Source organism: Callospermophilus lateralis, chromosome 3 (assembly GCF_048772815.1).
Source record: "Callospermophilus lateralis isolate mCalLat2 chromosome 3, mCalLat2.hap1, whole genome shotgun sequence".
NCBI classification, from domain to species: Eukaryota; Metazoa; Chordata; class Mammalia; order Rodentia; family Sciuridae; genus Callospermophilus; species Callospermophilus lateralis.
Genome location: NC_135307.1, coordinates 15,144,437 through 15,162,220, shown reverse-complemented (window position 1 = coordinate 15,162,220; position 17,784 = coordinate 15,144,437). Strand labels below are relative to the sequence as shown.

The 17,784-nt window shown below is 47.3% G+C and overlaps 1 protein-coding gene across 4 annotated transcripts in view; it reads right to left on the bottom strand.

The window, feature by feature from the left end:
* The window catches only part of Ttc7b (tetratricopeptide repeat domain 7B), a 234,360-nt gene that overhangs the window by 79,037 nt on the left and 137,539 nt on the right, over positions 1 to 17,784 (bottom strand). For all 4 annotated transcript variants that reach the window (XM_076849750.2, XM_076849751.2, XM_076849753.2 and 1 more), the window contains 6 exons: positions 15,177 to 15,260; positions 14,146 to 14,250; positions 12,286 to 12,403; positions 10,137 to 10,194; positions 4,827 to 4,899; positions 1,978 to 2,138 (listed from right to left, as the gene is read on the bottom strand). In XM_076849750.2, the coding sequence (XP_076705865.1) occupies positions 1,978 to 2,138; positions 4,827 to 4,899; positions 10,137 to 10,194; positions 12,286 to 12,403; positions 14,146 to 14,250; positions 15,177 to 15,260 (599 nt within the window). The remainder of the gene's footprint in view (positions 1 to 1,977; positions 2,139 to 4,826; positions 4,900 to 10,136; positions 10,195 to 12,285; positions 12,404 to 14,145; positions 14,251 to 15,176; positions 15,261 to 17,784) is intronic.

Here is a 17,784-nt window from a genome sequence, read left to right as displayed (position 1 = left end):
GGGAAGAAACCATGAGATCCACTGACTACACCTGGCCTCAACTTTTAATAAGTATTCATGGGAAGAAGTTCCGTCCCAAAGGAAGAAGTACAAGTATTCTAAAGGCAAACAAGTCTTGGGCTGCTCTCAGTCCTGCAGCCATGCGCTTTGCTTCTCCAGCTTAAGGCTTAACATTAAAATAACAGGCTTGCATTCCTGAAATATCTCCTCTGCTGTTCCTTATTTCTACTACTTGAAAAGGCTGTCAGCTGCTGTCACTTGGAGGCACCACCATACTAGCTGCCATTGTTGACTGCTTACTGTGTAGTGTGGCTTATTAGTTCAATAAACCTCCTCTTGGAGGACACCTTGGGCTGTGGGAGCAGGAATCACATGCCAGAGTCTAACATCTAGTGAAGACGGGGTGGGCGTGCGCATGTGCGTGCTTGGGTGGGCAGGGGGAATGGCACCTTATAGACACTGAGGGGAGAAACTGAGTTCAATTGTATCAGGTTGTACTTTACTGTATCCGGATGGGTAAAAGACCAAATATTTTTAAAAGTATTTTAACCATTTTAAGGTTCCCTGGGCTAAACATCTTGGGAGAAAATCCAGAAACGTATGGTTGTGCAAAAGAGCAAGGCTGAGATCTACCAGAAGCAGAACACACTCACTCTGCACAAATAGCTGAAGCTACAAAAGCAACCTCTGGTCAGAGGTTTCTTGGATTAAAATAAGAATTCTCTGGATGGTGAGAAGAGAAACGCCCTTTCACTGAAGACAAAGAAATGTTTGTAATGGAAATGTGTGAACCAATTTCCAAGGAGAGCTGTTGCAACACACTGATTAAAAAACCCAGTGAGGTGAAGAGGCAGAGAAATAAGGCAAAGCTGACCCACTTAAAAGTTTGCCACCACACTTACTTCTGAAAGTGAAAAAGCCTGTAGGGCCACCCTGGGCTGCCTTCCTTCCCTCCTCCCCGTCACTGGCTCTGCCACCATGTAGACTATTAGACTTTCCAGTCTGCAGGCACGTGGACTGTGTCTGGCCACTGTGTACGGATTACTACCAAGTTACCACTACTGAGGACGGACGAAATGGTAACCCAGTAGCCCAAAGGCAGTGTTCTCCACAAAGCCAACCCCACTGTATGGATTCCATGAATTCCAGATTCATGAGCTCATTAAAAATGTGATTCAGAAAAGAGATGTGAAGTAAATGGGCAATTCAAGCATATGACAGGTTACAATTCTTAGAATGTATACAAATGTTTATTGACTTTTTTAAGTTATTCCAGTTCCTAGAGAATAAAACTAAGGCTCAAGGAGGTAAGAGATCTTAATCAAAGCTGCTGCAGTAGCATAACCAGCCAGAGCTCCTGGCAGCCCCTGGTGAAACAAGACAAGCTAGCCACAAAGCAAAGCTGGCCAAATTCCAGTCACTAGAGTTCAACAGACATTTCACCACATCCAAGTGCATTGTATTTTCTTAATACTTTTCTTTAAACGGGCTAAACATTTTTAGTCTCCCCCTGAGCAATAATTTTCATGAAATCATGCTTTGATACACAATATATTTTTAATGAAAAACCTAAAAATGTATAATTATTAAAATATTCATCTACAATCCATATAAAATCATCCTGTATGCTCCAAGAGTACACATGGGGACAGAATGGCTGAAGCAGTTCACCTAAACAGGGATGACCACACGCCACATTAGAATGTCCTAGCAGACTAAGATTGTTTTTCATTATTAGGAAAAATAAATAAATAAAGGAGATTTCTCTAGGTGTGTAATATGAATTGTAATGCATTCTGCTGTCATACATGACAAATTAGAATTTAAAAAATTAAAAAAAAAAGAGTAAAGGAGATTTATATTATTTACTCCCAGGATGTCCATGAGGAACTCACTGGACAAACTGGAAGGAGGAGGGGGAAGGAGTTCATTTAGTAACCTCTGAGGAAGGGAAAATCAAAACCCGTCATCACTTACATAAAATTTTCGGGGTATTCACTCAGGGCCATGTCAATGATGTTGAGCGCGTCGTGGTAATGCTTTTGTGCTGACAGTAAGAGGGCTAGGAGGTGCAGGGAGTTGGCATCATCACCTTGAAGCTGAAGAGCTTGGCGGACGTACCCTAGAGCCTCTGGTATCTGGTTTAAAACATAACCAAAAAGAATTTTTTAACACACATGCAGTCACACAAGAAAGAGGTCATTGTGCAATATCTGGCTCTAAATGTCAGGACCCGTGTCTCACTGTGCCATGTTTGCACTTTAAGCTAAGTCTTCCTGACAGGCCCCGGATACAAACCACAAACAGGAAAACAGACAGAGGGAGTGGGATGGGCTGTGAAGGGAAGCAAGAGTCCTGCTTTTCTATACCACCACCATACCAAATCTCTATTTCTCCCTAAGTAAGCGTTTCTTGTTTTTTTCTCCCCCAGTAAATGGATCTACTTTTGATTATGTCCAAGATGATTCCACTGTAAATGGAAACACGGACAAACTGCCAGGGGTTTTTAGTGAAATTAAACTGCTGCGGCTGAATTATTCTCATTTTTTATAGTATTTATGACATTGAAGTACTTAATATTTGTCATAAAAATTTAACAAAACTTTCCAAATGATCAGATGTCCAGATCTCCATTTGCCATCAAGGAAATATGAGAAAAACAAAACAAAACCCCACACCTTTCCAAACTATAACCCAAAATAACTGGATGCAAGAAACAAATTGCAATGCCACATACAAAGCAGGTGTACCCAAATTCAGGTGGGACAAGATACAACCTTAACCTTTAAATGCAACAGCTGTCCAAGATGTTCTTCACAACCACTCAAGCACTGGGCTGAAACCGTGTAAACATGGTGGATACCTGAATACCCCAGAGTCTGGGCTGGCCGAACAGGAACTAGGGGGAATGAGAATCTGAAGCTGGATTTCAAAACAGAGCTGGGGACAGAAGTATTCTTTTGCAGCCACCCCATGGACTCCTTCCCACCTGGAATCCAGTACCGGAGGGGGCCTCCACTCAGATCCATCCAGCTCCCCCACTTCCCCCCAAGCCCTAGGAACCTAGCCCTTTACTAGAAACCATGACTTCTGCTTTCTGAACCTATTCCATTTCCTCCTCGAGCCTCCACTCTGTGTGGACGGAGATGATAAATGCTTTCTGCTTTGAAACCCAGCATCATGGCGGCCACGATGGAAGGGAGATCAGCTGGCGCCATCCTTCATGTACAGGGAGGAACTGAAGTCCAGAGGTGAAAGGACTTGAGCACGTCACCCAGCTGTTGAGTGAGATGAGATGACTCTAGATATTCTGATTCCTCTCCACGCTCTCCCCCTGGTCAAATGGTATTGGCTTCGAAGGCAGGAGGGTCACGACCTCAGTGTCCCTGGTCAGCAAGGGAACACTCCCTGAGAGCTATGGGGTTTGGGTACCACGTGTGGCCGTACTCTTGGCCTCCATCTGCTAATCACTCCCTGCATGACAACCCACCATGGGAACAACACTCAACGTGGTGCCATGGGAAGGGGCAGAAGGCAGGCTGTACTCATAGTGTCGATTTGTAGGGATGACCAGAGCAATAGGGACAAACTGAGTTCAAAAATCAGGCCGGCTGACCTGAGGGAATTTAAGGCTGGCTTCTTTGTTTGACGCATCACAGTGGGTGCTGATCACTTATCAGGCAGTGTGCCAAGTGCCAGGCCATCAGCCAGCCCCAAAAGCAATGATGATGACAGACCTGGGCTCCTGCCCTCCTGGCATCTCAAGCTCAATGGGAAAGACTAATAATGAAAAAGACGGCCATGCAAGAGGAGGGAGGGCAGGCTGCTAGAGGCTTTGCAGAGGAAGGGAGGGAAGCTCTTGGTGAAGAAGAGACCAAGTCAGTGCTCGGCTCACATCTGTCATAGCAGTAGCTCCTGATCAATTCAGCTGTGAGCCACACCCTGCCAGGGGAGAGGAGCTTTACAGAGGGGGTGTCTTGGTTTCCTCCATCCCTGGATGGCCAATGGGAGTCACTTCTCCACATCACTCCCAGGCAATGGGGAAGTGAGACACACGCTTCAGCCCGGCCTTCCCGAGAACGGCATGTCTGGGGAGCTGACCTTTGATTCACCCTCCCAGGCAGCACTCTGGAATGTGCTGGGGTGACGGCCAGTGTCTTGCACCTGGTGGGTAGGCAGGCATGTGGCTAGTTTCCAGAACAGCTGGGAGGGGACACCAGGGTAGCACTCACAGCCTTGGGAAGGGTGAAGGCCAGCAAGGCTTGCCCTCTAGCACGGAAAACACTGCTGCATCTCCTGCTGCAAGTAGCCACGGGGTGCAACTGTGCATGTCTTCCGTGCATTCTAATGGACCTGGTATCTTTGTATCTGTTGGCATCTCCCTGTCAATGAAGGATGCCCTCATGTCAACCAGCCCCACCCAGTGACTGAATCCCTGCCATGCAGCCCAGCACTGGGCTCTGCTACCCTAGCAAGGGACAAAGGCTCTTTGATGATTTCAGGGACCAGCGTAAATGCCATGTTCTGCATCCCATGTTGTCAACTGAGGCCCAGGCCAAGAACCTGCCAGATTTGTAAAACCCAACAGATTTGTAAATTCAATCTCCAAAAGTAGACCCTGGAACACCTGTGTTTTCACAGCTCATGCTCACAATGACCAAAACTCCAGAGTCTCCTCTGGGAGGAGTCAGTGTCCTCTGGGAGGAGCCCCTGGCTCCAAGTCAGGCTCAAGAGAATGAGGGAAGGTCACCTGCCACCTCAAGCTGTGGAGCCCAGGGGACTGTGCAGACTAGAAGCGTCGCCGGGGTTAGGGCACGGAGACTGACCTGTCTGGAGATGGCAAGCTGCAGAGCCAGGTAGAAAGCTGCTTGGTGATCAGTAGGTGACAGGCTGTGGGCCCTGAAAGAGCATTCATGGCCATTAGTACACTGGGAGAGGCCACTTTACTTCCGATCAAAGAAGCAAGTTCCTCTACACCTCATCATCATGCCACCGCCACGGAGGTAGTTTCTGTGATGACGCTCTCCTCCCTGTCCCTTAACCAATGCAAAGCGTTTCCCTCTGACCGTGGTATAGAGGAATGACAAGGAGCACGTTTCTGCCTCTTGTCTAGTGTCTAAAAGGCAGCCAGTGCTCCAGGCCTTGCAGAGGGACCGTGAGTGGAGAATCCACAGGCCCTAGGTCTGGCCTCCCCCACAGATGCTTCCTTCAGGCTGGGCAGGAGAGGCCCAGAGGCTGGGTCACAGAAAAGCCATGTGTGCACTTGGGAAGGTGATGGCTGCTTTGGTTAAGTTTGGCTTGGCCTTAACGCCCTTCATCCAAATTTCTGAATTTCAGAGAAATCATATGAAAATCAAAGACCCAGCTTTGCTTACAAAATGAGGTTTTCATTTATCATGAACCAGATGGAGCAAAGACACTCATTCAGTCTTTTGCAGCTCCTACTAATTTCATGCAGTTTACTGTGTTCATGTAACTGCTATGGAAGGCTGCGGGGTGGGCGCGGGCCCGGCTTCACTAACTGGCCTTTGATGCTGGATGTGAGGAGGCTGTGCTAGCCGCCTGACTGACCACAAAAGTCTTTTGCTTTTACATGGAAGTCAAATGTATTTCACCAAGAACAACTCAAAATGGGACCATGTACAACAGTCAACAGTCTGGTGAGAAGAGAAAAACAAACTTTTACTTTCCTTAGAAGAGACCTTGGAACAGACTAATTACGAAAGGTGGGACCCAGATAGCAAACAAACCATCACGCTGCTCTGCCTACATCCTGTGATTAAAGGAGAATCTTCTACCAGCAGAAAGCAAAATCAAGATAAAGCAAAAAAAACCAAGTCATTAAGGATTCAACTGTGGTAAACCAGCCAAGGATGGTGTTCTATAAAAACAAGACTTTTAAATTAACTGCATCTGTGGAGGTGGGGAGCGGGGTGGAGTAAAATGACTCCTATGTGAGCCTGGTCAGAAAACACGCTAGTCCACTAGTTTTGGGCACTGTTTGGGCAAATGCAGAGGCTTGTGCAAGACCGGTGTCTGTCCTTTTATTCATCTTAAAAGTGAGGCAAACTTCCATTTTGGTTGTCCCTAGCAGCCGGGTCCCTGGATGTGGCCTCCCGATGCCTCACCTGAGCTGAGGAGGCCCAGGCCAAGAACCTGCCTGTTACTTTTGGGATGACTTATACCAGAGGCTGCTCCTGTGCTCTGGTTTTATTATTTCACCAGAATTGGTTTTCCATGCATTTGTGTGCAAAAGATTTTTGTTGTTGTTGTTGGTTTATGAGACTGGAATGTCATGGCTTCTGCCTCTCCCAATTATTCAGGGAAAAGGATTACAAAATCGATTAGGAAGAGACTGCATTATAGAGTTATTTATTTTATCTCATCTTTCAAAATAATAAAGCCAGGTTTCTAACAGTCCTCAAAAAGAATCTCTGAGAGCTATAATTTTCCTGGTACAGCTCACTATCTTCTCAAATGAAGCTGAATCACTGTCGCCCCTACACAAGACTGAGTGAAAGGCCATCAGTGGTCTGGTGAGTGAGTCTGGATAAGATAGCTCTGGTCGAAGGCCCCACCAGGAAAGGAAGAAGCCGGAGTGCTGGTGACCTTAGCACTTCTGAGGTGCATTAACACAACACCTGGAGAATCCCTGACCTCGCTGATAATGAACACCTAACTGCCAGATTGCTAAAGAGGCAGCACACGCACCCTAAATACCTTATTTTGAAAAATTTGATAATGAATTAAGCTGACTATTTTAGCCTACTAAAGAGGAAAGGAAACAGGAGAATGCCAAACAAAGCAAGAAGAAGTGCACAGGCTGACTGTAAAACCTTGCTTCAATTCAGAACAGCTTCAGCAGCTGAACTTCCTGGGCAAAGCCCTCCCAACAGAGGCCACCAAAACGCAGGTGCCAGCCTGCTGCCCTCTGCATGTGATCCAAAACACCCTACCAGCCCCTTCCCACACCAGGTTGCCAAGAGAAATCCAGAGAACTACAAACATCCCCACGAAGCACCTCCACACTCATTCAATCAGTTTCTCTTCCACGAGGAAGAGGCTGCCATCCATCCACCCATCTGTCCACCCAACTGCCTACACATCCATTCACACTGGACATGCCAACTGTGGTGCCAGGCCTACGCCACCCTCTGGGGAGCCTGCAAATGAATCATTCAAGTGCCTTTCCTTGAGGAGCTATCAAGCCTGCTCCACCAGAGAGAGGCCTGCTGGGCTGTTGTTGGGCTGCCCAGACCGCCCAGCTAGATTCTAGCAGGCCCCAGGTCCACCCAGTGCTCTCCTAGATCCCAGCTCCAACATCCTCGGAACTGAGCCAAAAATACAGAGAAGGCAAATCAATTTTGACCCTGATCCATAAGGCACGTACTTTGAAATAATAACAACTTCAATTTATGAAGTATCTACTATTAAGTATCTTGCCCAGGAACACCCAGCTAAAGAAGTAAACCAGGTGTGGAAAGGACGACTCTGGTCCCGAGGTCTATCTGTATACAATCGCCCTGCTGCCTCTCAAGTCCCCTTCAGTCCTCATTCCAGGGACATGGAATTAGTGTACTAAGTTAGCAAAAATGGGCACACCTGGTCATATCTATTGCTGAGGTATCCTCCACTAGTTACATACACAGGTTTACCCAGGACTCCATGGCTTGAGCACTGAAAATCCCACATTCTGAGATGTTTTGGCTTAGTTCCCAACAAATCAGGTGGCTGGTTACCCTACATACACACACACACACACACACGCACACAGATCAGACCACGCTGAACTCACGCTAGGAGGGAGAGGGGAACAAAGTGAGGGTGTGTACCTCACGCCACGCTGAGAAACACAAATGACAACATGCCCTTCCTCAGGAGCAGCTCTTGCTTTCTGCATGTGTGGTTCAGCACGCTCTCAGCTGTGTTCAGGACTGCTTTTCTCAGCAGGATATGAGAGGCCATGAAGTGGCAACTTATCACCCTGCAAACAATTCTGTTTTCTTCACTGTGCTTGTGTATGGGGCAAATGAACAGGTTGAGCTGCTTGGGTCAAGCTCACGACTATACAAACAGGACACCTGATGCTACACCACTAGAATGTCTTCAAGAATCACGAAGTCCCTGAATCTCCTGGATAGCAAAACTTTCTGAATTGTAGCTCTAGTCATAATTAAGACTTATTTTTTCACCTGCTGAATCTGTAACCCTGCCCCTTTATGAATCCCATTTTCTTTTTAAATGAAAAACACAAAATAATAATATTAACAGAACTGTGAGGGAGAATATGTAAATATATGGTAGAAAAAGTATCATACACATGGGTTTAAATTATCTATTTACATTGAAGAAGTAATATGGGGCTGGGGTTGTGGCTCAGTGGTACAGCACTTGCCTCACACGTGTGAGGCACTAGATTCGACTCTCAAATGCATATAAATAAATTAATAAAATAAAGGTCCATCAACAACTAAAAAAATGCTGAGATTGTGGCTTAGTGGTAGAGCTCTAAGTCTAGCATGTATGGATTTGATTCTCAGCACTGTGTATAAATAAATGAATAAAAAAAAGTTCTCAACAATTTAAAAACTATTTTTTAAAAAAAGTTTACAATTCATTTAATGTGTACAAGAACGCCCCTCAAATTTACTCCTTTGGAAAACATTTTATATTTCACACAAATACTAATTTAGGTTAGGCTTCTGCAATATAGTCAGTTATGTTACTGGGATTTTATTACTCTTTATTCCCATATGAACTAATATTTTAAAATCCCTTTGAAGGAACATAAAAGAATTCAGGCCAATGGAACAGCTGTTACATAACTCGGAGTCGCCCTGGCAGCTCCAGGCAGACCACCACTGAGGCTGTTTTTGGAGAAGCAGTAAGATGTGCTGATTTAAGAAGAGTGAAGCAGACGCAGCGGCCCCTCTCCGAGGCAGCCGGGTGTGGGCTTTACAAACTGGGGCTGGAGAATTTAAAACCTGAAATCATTTGAAATGGAAATGCTTTCCACACTCCGTGCTGAAGAACACCAACAAAACCTGAGCAGAGACAGGAGGTGTGTCTGCAGATGTCAACTGGTACTTTTTGTCATGAACCAGCTTGGGACTGGCAAACGAGGAAGCTATTGACAGTCCTGCCAGGAAACAGGAAGGAGTGAGATGGAAGTGCTTCAGACTAACCGAAAAGCCGAGTAACAAGGACTTGGTGAAAAACAGCATGTGGACACCACGACAGCTGGGGGTAAGGCCTCCCTCAGGGGAGACCCAACATGGTGGCTGGTACGAGAGGGGCTTGTGAAATTTTCAAATAAATAACTAAGCTTCTAATACAATTCCAAGGAATTAAATGAAACTCAGATATATATCTAAGGTGACAGAATCTATTCCGCTTCTAAATTTTATGTCATGAGGCCACAATTTTCAGGCAATAATTTCATTTTAGTGATTTATTATATCTAATGAGAGTAAGATCGGGGCAGTGTAGTACAGTAGGTTCTTGAAAACCTGGGCCGGAGCTAGGAGACCTTGGTCTACTCAACCTCCGTCGTTGGGACTGGTGACTCCTCCAAAGCCATGCCTCAGCCGCTGGCTGCAGGGGCATTACTGCTGTCCTGTCTGCCCTGTGGGTGTGTAAGGGATGTAAAAGAGCACCGTGACACTCACTGAGTCCACACCCGCACAGTGAGGGGACAAATGGGGGTGGGGTGGGGGGGTGGGGCCCGGGGCTCGCTGGGCTGACTCCCAACACAGCATTCCAGGGACTCTCTAAAACCTAGCCTTTTCATTTCTTAATATAAAAACTTCATATCTTAATATGTAACAAAAAAAATCCAGAAAAGAATGATGCCCTTTCTAGATATGATAAAAGTCTCTAATAAAGGAGCCATCTCCCTAGACCAAGTGTCTCTTTTTCAAGCTGAGCTCCCTTCATCAGGATAAATAGCCACAATGCAGAGGGACATGGCAGCAAGCCATGCGGCGAGTTTTGATGCTGCACGTTCGCTGCTCCAGACGGAAGGCTCCTGGGGGTAAAGCACTATTTACATAATCTTTATAAATACCTTTCTTTTTATACTTATCATACTTTGGAGTCATTATGTAAACTGAGCAAAAAGATGAACTCCCACTCACCTCTGAAATGCAAGAAGCGCCTTTCTCTGTAGGACCTCCTGCATCCCTCGCAAAGAAGCTAAGAAAAGGGTTCAATTAGTCAGTGGCATGGAGATCAGGGAGTTTTTGACAATACCAAACCCATCACCAGAATGACACATTCACCTGGATTCAGAGCAACAATTCCCGAGTGCCTAATATGGCGGGCCCTACTGGGAGGTGAAGGCCAGTCCCACTCCGAGGCACTCGTGCTCAGAGGACGAAACTGCAGACAATGCCAAGGGCTGGTGTGTACTGGATGGCCATTCCTGATAGCAACGGTATATGGAGGACATTTTCTAAAGACCAGCAGGGAACTCTGGAAGGAGCACACTGCTCATCCCAAGGGTGGGCATGCAGCCAGGCAGTCAAACGCTGGTTCTACTGGAATGGTGTGGATGGGATTCAAGCCCAGTGGATCAGAGGGCCCTCAGAGATCTTCTGGCACCGAGAAGCTGGGATCCAGGGCCACGAGCATGATGCCATGAAAGGCCAGAGTGAAACCTCGATGTGGGAAAAGGGGACGGAGCGCCAACCCAACCTGCTGGCATATCAGCTCCAGGGTGTGGGAGGCCACCCAGCTGTCAGCTGACACTTCTGCTATGTAGAGTGCATGAGAAATGGCTCCCCAAAGCCTGACTGCCAAGGAGAGAAGTACCAACTCTGTGGGGGGAACTGTAGCTACGCGAGGGCAGCTCCCAGTCTGACTTGACAGAGGGCTGGGTGTGGCTGTGGCCCTCACAGACTCAGAACAACAGCAATGGAGCTGGAGAGAACCTTGGATCAACCCACTGAACATGAAGGCAAGAGGAGGTCCAGTAGGGTCCAGTGACTCCCAAAGCTTCAGGGCTAATTAGGATAGAATCTCAACTGAGAATTCACATGGTAAAGCTGTGGCTGGAAACTTACTCCTCCCTGCAAGTCTACTATCTATGAGGTGATGTGCTGAGTATGGTCAATGGATCACGTGTACATGGAAAATTAGCCCCAGATTCGTTATTGAAAAGTAATTGATATGCGATACTTCCCCAGGGTCAATATTTTAGGGCAGAGGAAAGAATCAGGGATAATTTGTAAATTTCATACACACACACACACACACACACACACACACACACACATAATATATGAAAGTATATACTAAAAACATAGGATAGTATTTTCTCCTAATGGTGAATGGGGTTTCTGACTGGTAGGGTGATCTAGGGGGCTCCCCAGGTGGCCAGCAAGATTCTATCTCCTTAACAGCTGAGCAGGCTGGTGGTTACAAGGGCATATGCCTTACACTAATTCATTAAGTTCTACGTGAGGGGATGTCTTTGTAGTCACATTATATTTAATAACATGTTAAAAGGATGAGATCAGAAAAACAACTATTGACTTGTACTTTCCATAAACATATCATTGAAAACTTCATTAATATATATAAAACACAATTAGGCCAGATGCAGCAGCGCATGCCTATAATCCTAGCAGCTCGGGAGGCTGAGGCAGAAAGATCATGAGTTCAAAACCAGCCTCAGCAACTGAGTAAGGCCCTATTTAGATCCTGTCTCTAAATAAAAAATAAAAAGGGCTAGGGATGTGACTCAATGATTAAGTTCCCCTGGATTCAATCCCCAGTACCAAAAATAAATAAATAAAATAAAATGAAAAAAATAGCCAGAAGTCCATCCACCAAAACTTTAAGCATATCTAAACCATATAAAATCACTGCCTCAAAGAGCCATCGTTATTTGGTGAGTGTTGCACTGCATGTGTGCATAGCCATGAATTAAAATGTGTGAGTGGAGAGCTCCTGCTCAGTCAAAGGATGCTTTCTGGCAGTGTCTGCCCCTGAACTCTTCTACCACCCTGCACCTAAGAGCCAACATCCTTTCACTAGGGAATGGCCCAGGTCATGGGCTGGGGCTGAAGCAAGTATAAGGCCAGGTACGGGAATCATCTCTCCACCTCACAGCAGGTGCTCTGCATCCATCAGCGAGGAGCCTGTGGTGACACCAGCAGAGGACAGAGCACTAGGGTCCCCACAGCTATGTCAGAATGACCCCACTTCTGCACCCTCCCCAGACAGAAGGGGACCATGGGGCCCTGCAGCGCAGACCCAGGCTCCACAGGAGGAACTTCTCACCGTCAGTGGCCTGCAGACTGTACGTGAGCCCCAGAGCCAAGTAGCCTTTGGCCTTGAACTCTGACGTTTTCTCTCCCACATCAACGACTGTTTTGGCAAACTTCTCAGCCTCTTCTAACTGAAAAATGAGACAAGTGAAAAACAACAACAACAACAACCAACCACCTGCAGAATTTCTAACATGAGTTCCCATAAGCACTTGCTGCCCAAAATGGAATTCTGATGAGTCATTTTGAAAATAGCTCCTGAATCTTCCAGTTCCACTCTGATGATTCTGCTTCCTCCTTAGAGTCTCTAAGAGTCCTTAACTCTCCTATCCAGCCTCTTTTTTTCCCTTCATTTTCCTTCTTTGCTTATTTTCCTTCTTTTTCAAAGTCACTTTCATATTTGGCAGGGTTATATCTTTTTCATCTTTATTTTTTATGGATTGGTCTTGTAATGAGGTCATGCTAGGTGTTCAGAAGTTCAATTAAACATATTTGTAAAGAATAAAGTTCTTGGAATGTTTTGTGTTTGGGTCTTTACTTTTTTTTTTTTCTATGATATAAAGAACCCACTTAGGCTCGGATATTTTTTGCCACAAACTATTAAAATTTTCAAAACTCTTATCTTTTTTTGACAGAATACAACACATGGATGTCTCTCCAGCAGATTCCAAGGAGAAATGTGCACCTGTAAACCACATGCAAAGACCTCTGGCACAATTCATTAGAGGCAAGAATAATAAGATCTGTTCCTTTGAAAGTGTGGCAAATGTTGATTATTATTGAAGCTGGTGATGGTTCATGGAGTTCATTATACACTTGACTACTGTGGTCAAGCTACTGTGGTGTTTGAAAAATTTAACAAAAATGTAAGAAAAAATATACAGATGAGATTTGTAACTCCTATTTTTTAAAAAGGGGTTTATCTGAAGTGTTTAGAGATGTATATGTTACAGTAATAATTAGAGCTTCAGCTAGAATCCGGAGGGCAGCAGAATCACTGCTGGAGGCTGGCATGCTCCACGCCCCAGGGTTGGTCCACTCCTCTGCTCACCACCTGCCCACACTGCTCCTCTACCTGCAGCCTCTGAACTGCCAGAATCTACATGACCACCCTGTGCCATGCCACAGCTGCTTCAGGTGAGAGCATGCTTTCTTTTTTCTCCATTTTCTCAAGCAAAATGAAAAAAAAGTGGTCACTTTCTTCATAAGGCTTCCTCCCTTCTGCTGGGGAACACCCGGGAAGAGCCAGGCAGCAAGGGCCATGGTGGAGGAGCAGAGTCAAAGTTAGCCAGCAGCCTGACTCCCCAGCACCTGCCTGACCTTGATATGGAGTTAGAAAAGATGAAACTACATTTATGTAACAGTTATCTATACCACATCTCAGCAATTAGTCTGTTTTCTATTTTCTACTGTAGCGATACATTTTGAGATACTAAAACTATAACAAATCAGACTATTGCCAAATGCAAATCTCAACAAAATATTTGAAGAAAGCAAACGTGAAGGAAGAGGAATGAGGCAGAGGGTGACGCTGTTTCTCAGAGATCCCCAGGCTGAGCTAAGGGTGAATAATTCAGGGGCATACTCCTCACAGTCCTGGGGTGCTTGTGATCAGTAAGATATACCTGGGCATGGATTCCAAACTACCGCATCCCTGCTACTTCTGAATCATATTTCCACAAAAAAGAAAATGTGAAGTATCCCCGAATATCCTATTCCTCTCTGTCCTTGGGGTGTGTGGGCAGGGCCTGCGGAGGTCAGGGGCCCAGGCCTGGAGCACTAAAGGGCCTCATCCTGGTGCCCCTGTGCCTGGGCGTGGAAAAGGTGGTGTCTGTCCTGAGTCTCCTACCGTGGAGTGGGCGGCCCTACTCACCCAGTGCAGGGAGCCCATGCACAGCTTGGCAGCGAGCAGCGGGATGGTGGCGTCGTCGGGCTTCAGGCGGATACACTCTTTCAGCACCTTCACGGCCCGAGCAGACTTATGAGGGGAGATGACTTCTGTGAAACTCAAAATTTTGGATGGGACCAAATACTAATAATGCCTTCAGGGAATTTTGGTTGGGCTCCCTCTTATTGAAGTTTTCTAACCCAGTGGGTCCCGGGTACAGAGATAATCAGAGCTGGGCCTGCTGCGTGGCTGGGAGTAAACCGTGGCTAAAGACAAGTGGGAATGCTCCCAAGCCTCACCCTACTACCGACACTGTAAAAACAGGAAAGTAGTAGACAGTGGAAATCTATGTTATGGTAAATATTAACCATCCAATTTAAACCATACCATATTAAATTGCTGAGTCCACTTGGCCCAGAGAATTTTATACCTCAAACTTAACAATTCATTAAGTATCAAATTCACTAAACTGCACAAATTAACAAGAAAAGCAATGGCTACCTCCTTTATTAAGCATGCACATAGTGGGGCTACCACCATAAGCTCTTCTGCACTTGAGCTCATTTGCCTGATAATTATTCTACAAAGCAGATACTATTATTGCTCCATTTTACTGAAGAGCAAACTGAGGCACTAGGGGACCTGCCCTGGGGCCCTGTGCTGTGGATCAGCCTAGGCTGCCACCCAGTGCAGAATCACACAGCCTGATGGCACACACACATTACTAAAGTTAACCAAGACCCCCTCCAGAAGTACGTTTACATTCTCAAAGGAGAGCAAGGGTCAGAACGAGCCTTAGTTTAAGCCATGACCCTTTCACACAAGTGACAAGAGCTAGAAAAAGGCAAACACTTCAGAATTTTTCTTTTCAGTGCTATATCCCTCCATCTTGGCCTCCAAATTATTCGAGTTGATTGCCCTTATGAAAGGACCACAGGACAAACTGAAATGGAGCTCCTCAGCCCTCGGGGTCAGTGGCAGCATCGACACGGGGCTGGGCGCACAGGGCAACTCACCTTTCCAGCAGCCATCAGTGACAGAGCAAACTGGTACCAGAGGTGGAACTCCTCGAAGGTGAACTTCATGGCTCTTTCTAAGCACTGGTTTAGAAAGATAACAGACAGACATCTGAGATCGGCACTGGACCACGGGAGCCTGCACACACTGAGCTTCCCTTCAGCAAAGGCCTCCCGAGGAGCCCGAAGCCTGGTGCACAGAGCCAAAGGCGGGCGACTTGTGGTTGATGGAGCACAATCCCTGATAATCCCTGATCTCAAGTAGCTCTGATGGAGGACAGAGAAGAGGCAGACACATGAACAACCCCCACACAAGGTCCAAACTCACACGTGTCCCGGGGGAGCCATGGTCCTGTGAAGCGCTCACAGGCACTGCAGCCAGGTCGCCAGGCCGCTGAGTGGACTGCGACAACGAGGAGAGGAGGGAGACCACACAGATATGGGGTGGGGGAGGCACCCCAGGAAGAGGCTGCGCTTCCACTTGGCCACGGCATGTCCAGTGCACACCCAGCCCCGCATGCGGCAGGAATGGGGTCAGGCTAGGGCGGCTGCAGAGCCTGAGATGATAGCTCTTCCCAAAGCTGTCCCCCACTACCCCCCATGCCCCTTACTCTTTTGCCCTCTTGCCACCATAACTGCACGATAGCGTGACTGCCTTCACCCTCTGCCACAGCCCAGTCGTGACATACACCCTACAAAGAGCCAAGTGACGAGTCAGGTCCTTGCAGAGAGTGACGCAATCACACCAGAGCCGCAGGAAGATGTGGGGGACTGAGGGGAGGAGGGACCACCATGAAGCTGGCCTGGAAGAAGGGGCATGAAACGGCCAAGGGCTTCAGAATCAGCAAGGACAGGCCACAGTGGCAGGGTGGGAAGCATCTCTCTTGAAGGAGGAGGAGAGAGGAGCCAGGGAAGGAAACTGAAGTGGGGCTCCTGAGGTGAGGAGAGGGTGTGTTAGGATACCGAATGGCCTCAGGGAGGGAAGCAATGGGGTGGACGCAGTGGAGGCCAAGCAGCTGCTGGACCTACCAGTGGGCCCAGCTCCAAGGGGCAGCTGAAGGCAAGATGGAGGAAGACTCCAGATTGTGAGTGGAAGACAGGGGCACAGGCGCGGGGGTGAAGAAGGGCCACTCCTCTATGTCCTTGTTCTTCATGGAGGCAGCTGGATCAAGTCTCCAATGTGGAGGAAGGAACAGGCAAGGAGAAGACACCCAGGAGTGAGAGGCCCCGGAAGGCGAAAGACACCAGGTCTCTGTCCAACAGGCCTGCTGAGAGGAGGCCAGGGTCTTGGAGGAGGGCGAGAGAACTAAGGTGGCCCTGACAACCTACCACTGCTCTGTCAAGGGGGATGAGGTAGCTGCTGGGAGGAAAAGGAAGTGGGGCTATGAATTTAGAAAGAGGAAGGAAAGAAAAAAAGTTTTGAACAACAAGGAAAACCTCACACTGCTCACATGAGGACTGCCTTAAACTGTGGTTTGGCCATGCCATGGCACCCACGGCTCCCTGCTGCCATTTTTCTCTATGATGCTCTGGAGCTGGCCCAGGAAAAGAGAATGAGGGTGATACTCTCAGATTAATGAATGCAAAGAAGGTTAGTGGCCAGGGGCCAAAAGACAAGAATCACAGAGTAAGTGAAAAGCTGGAGGTCATGATAAAGGCAAAGTGAGGTGGTCGGAGAGGAGAAAAAAGAATTCCAGGATCCTAAATGTTCCTTGCAGAGAAGATCATATGAACACCATGCACCTTGGTTACCATGAAAACCTTCCCTAACTAAAGCATACTGTATTAAAAAGCAAGTCGTGAGCAGCTGGAGGCACCTACCATGTGATGAGTGATGGTATGGGATGGGTGGTCCCGAGCAAGAGGGACCCTGGCAACGTGCTTGGTCAACAACTTGAGGGCAGCCACAAACGCCACTCAGATAGCATGAGGTCAGCAGGAGCTGCTGCCTGGGTTGGCCCGGAAGCCTATTAAGAGGAGGGTGTCCTCAGGTAGCACACACTACGCCCCAGCCCTGCCCCTTCAAAGCTGGAGGTAGGGCAGCCAGGAGGTGGCGAGCAGGACAAGCCATCTGCTAGAAGAGTAGAAAAAGGAAGTGCCTGGCCCCTGGTGGAGAAGGAGCCGCAGATCATGGACTACTGCCTCCCTCCAGGCTATTGTGGTGGAGGCAATTTGGTCAAGGCACTGTACCCTTGGCTCTGCTGTTTCCATCAGGACCCATCCTGCACCAGCACAGATACCGAGTGACAGAGCCACATCTAAATCTGACCCCTGAGCCTTTCCAATTGCAACCAGCAGCTGTTGTGCCTTTAAGAAGCACTGCGGGGAAACCAGAGCAGCCTGCTGGAGAGCAAGTGGGCAGGATGAAGGGTGGCATGGCTGGATGGGCGGGCAGGGCAGGAGTGAGGGGGCGCTGTGAACAATGAAAAGTCTTAGAAACTGAGTGGGGTTGGGGGATGAGCGGTGATGGAGGAAGAGGAAGCGAGGATGATAATCGCAGTGGCTGAATTAGGCAGAGGAGCCAGGATATGGAGAGAGAAGCATAGATGGAAATTAAAACTGAAGCTTGTTCTAACAGCCCTACTCTGCTAATTCACTGCAATATAAG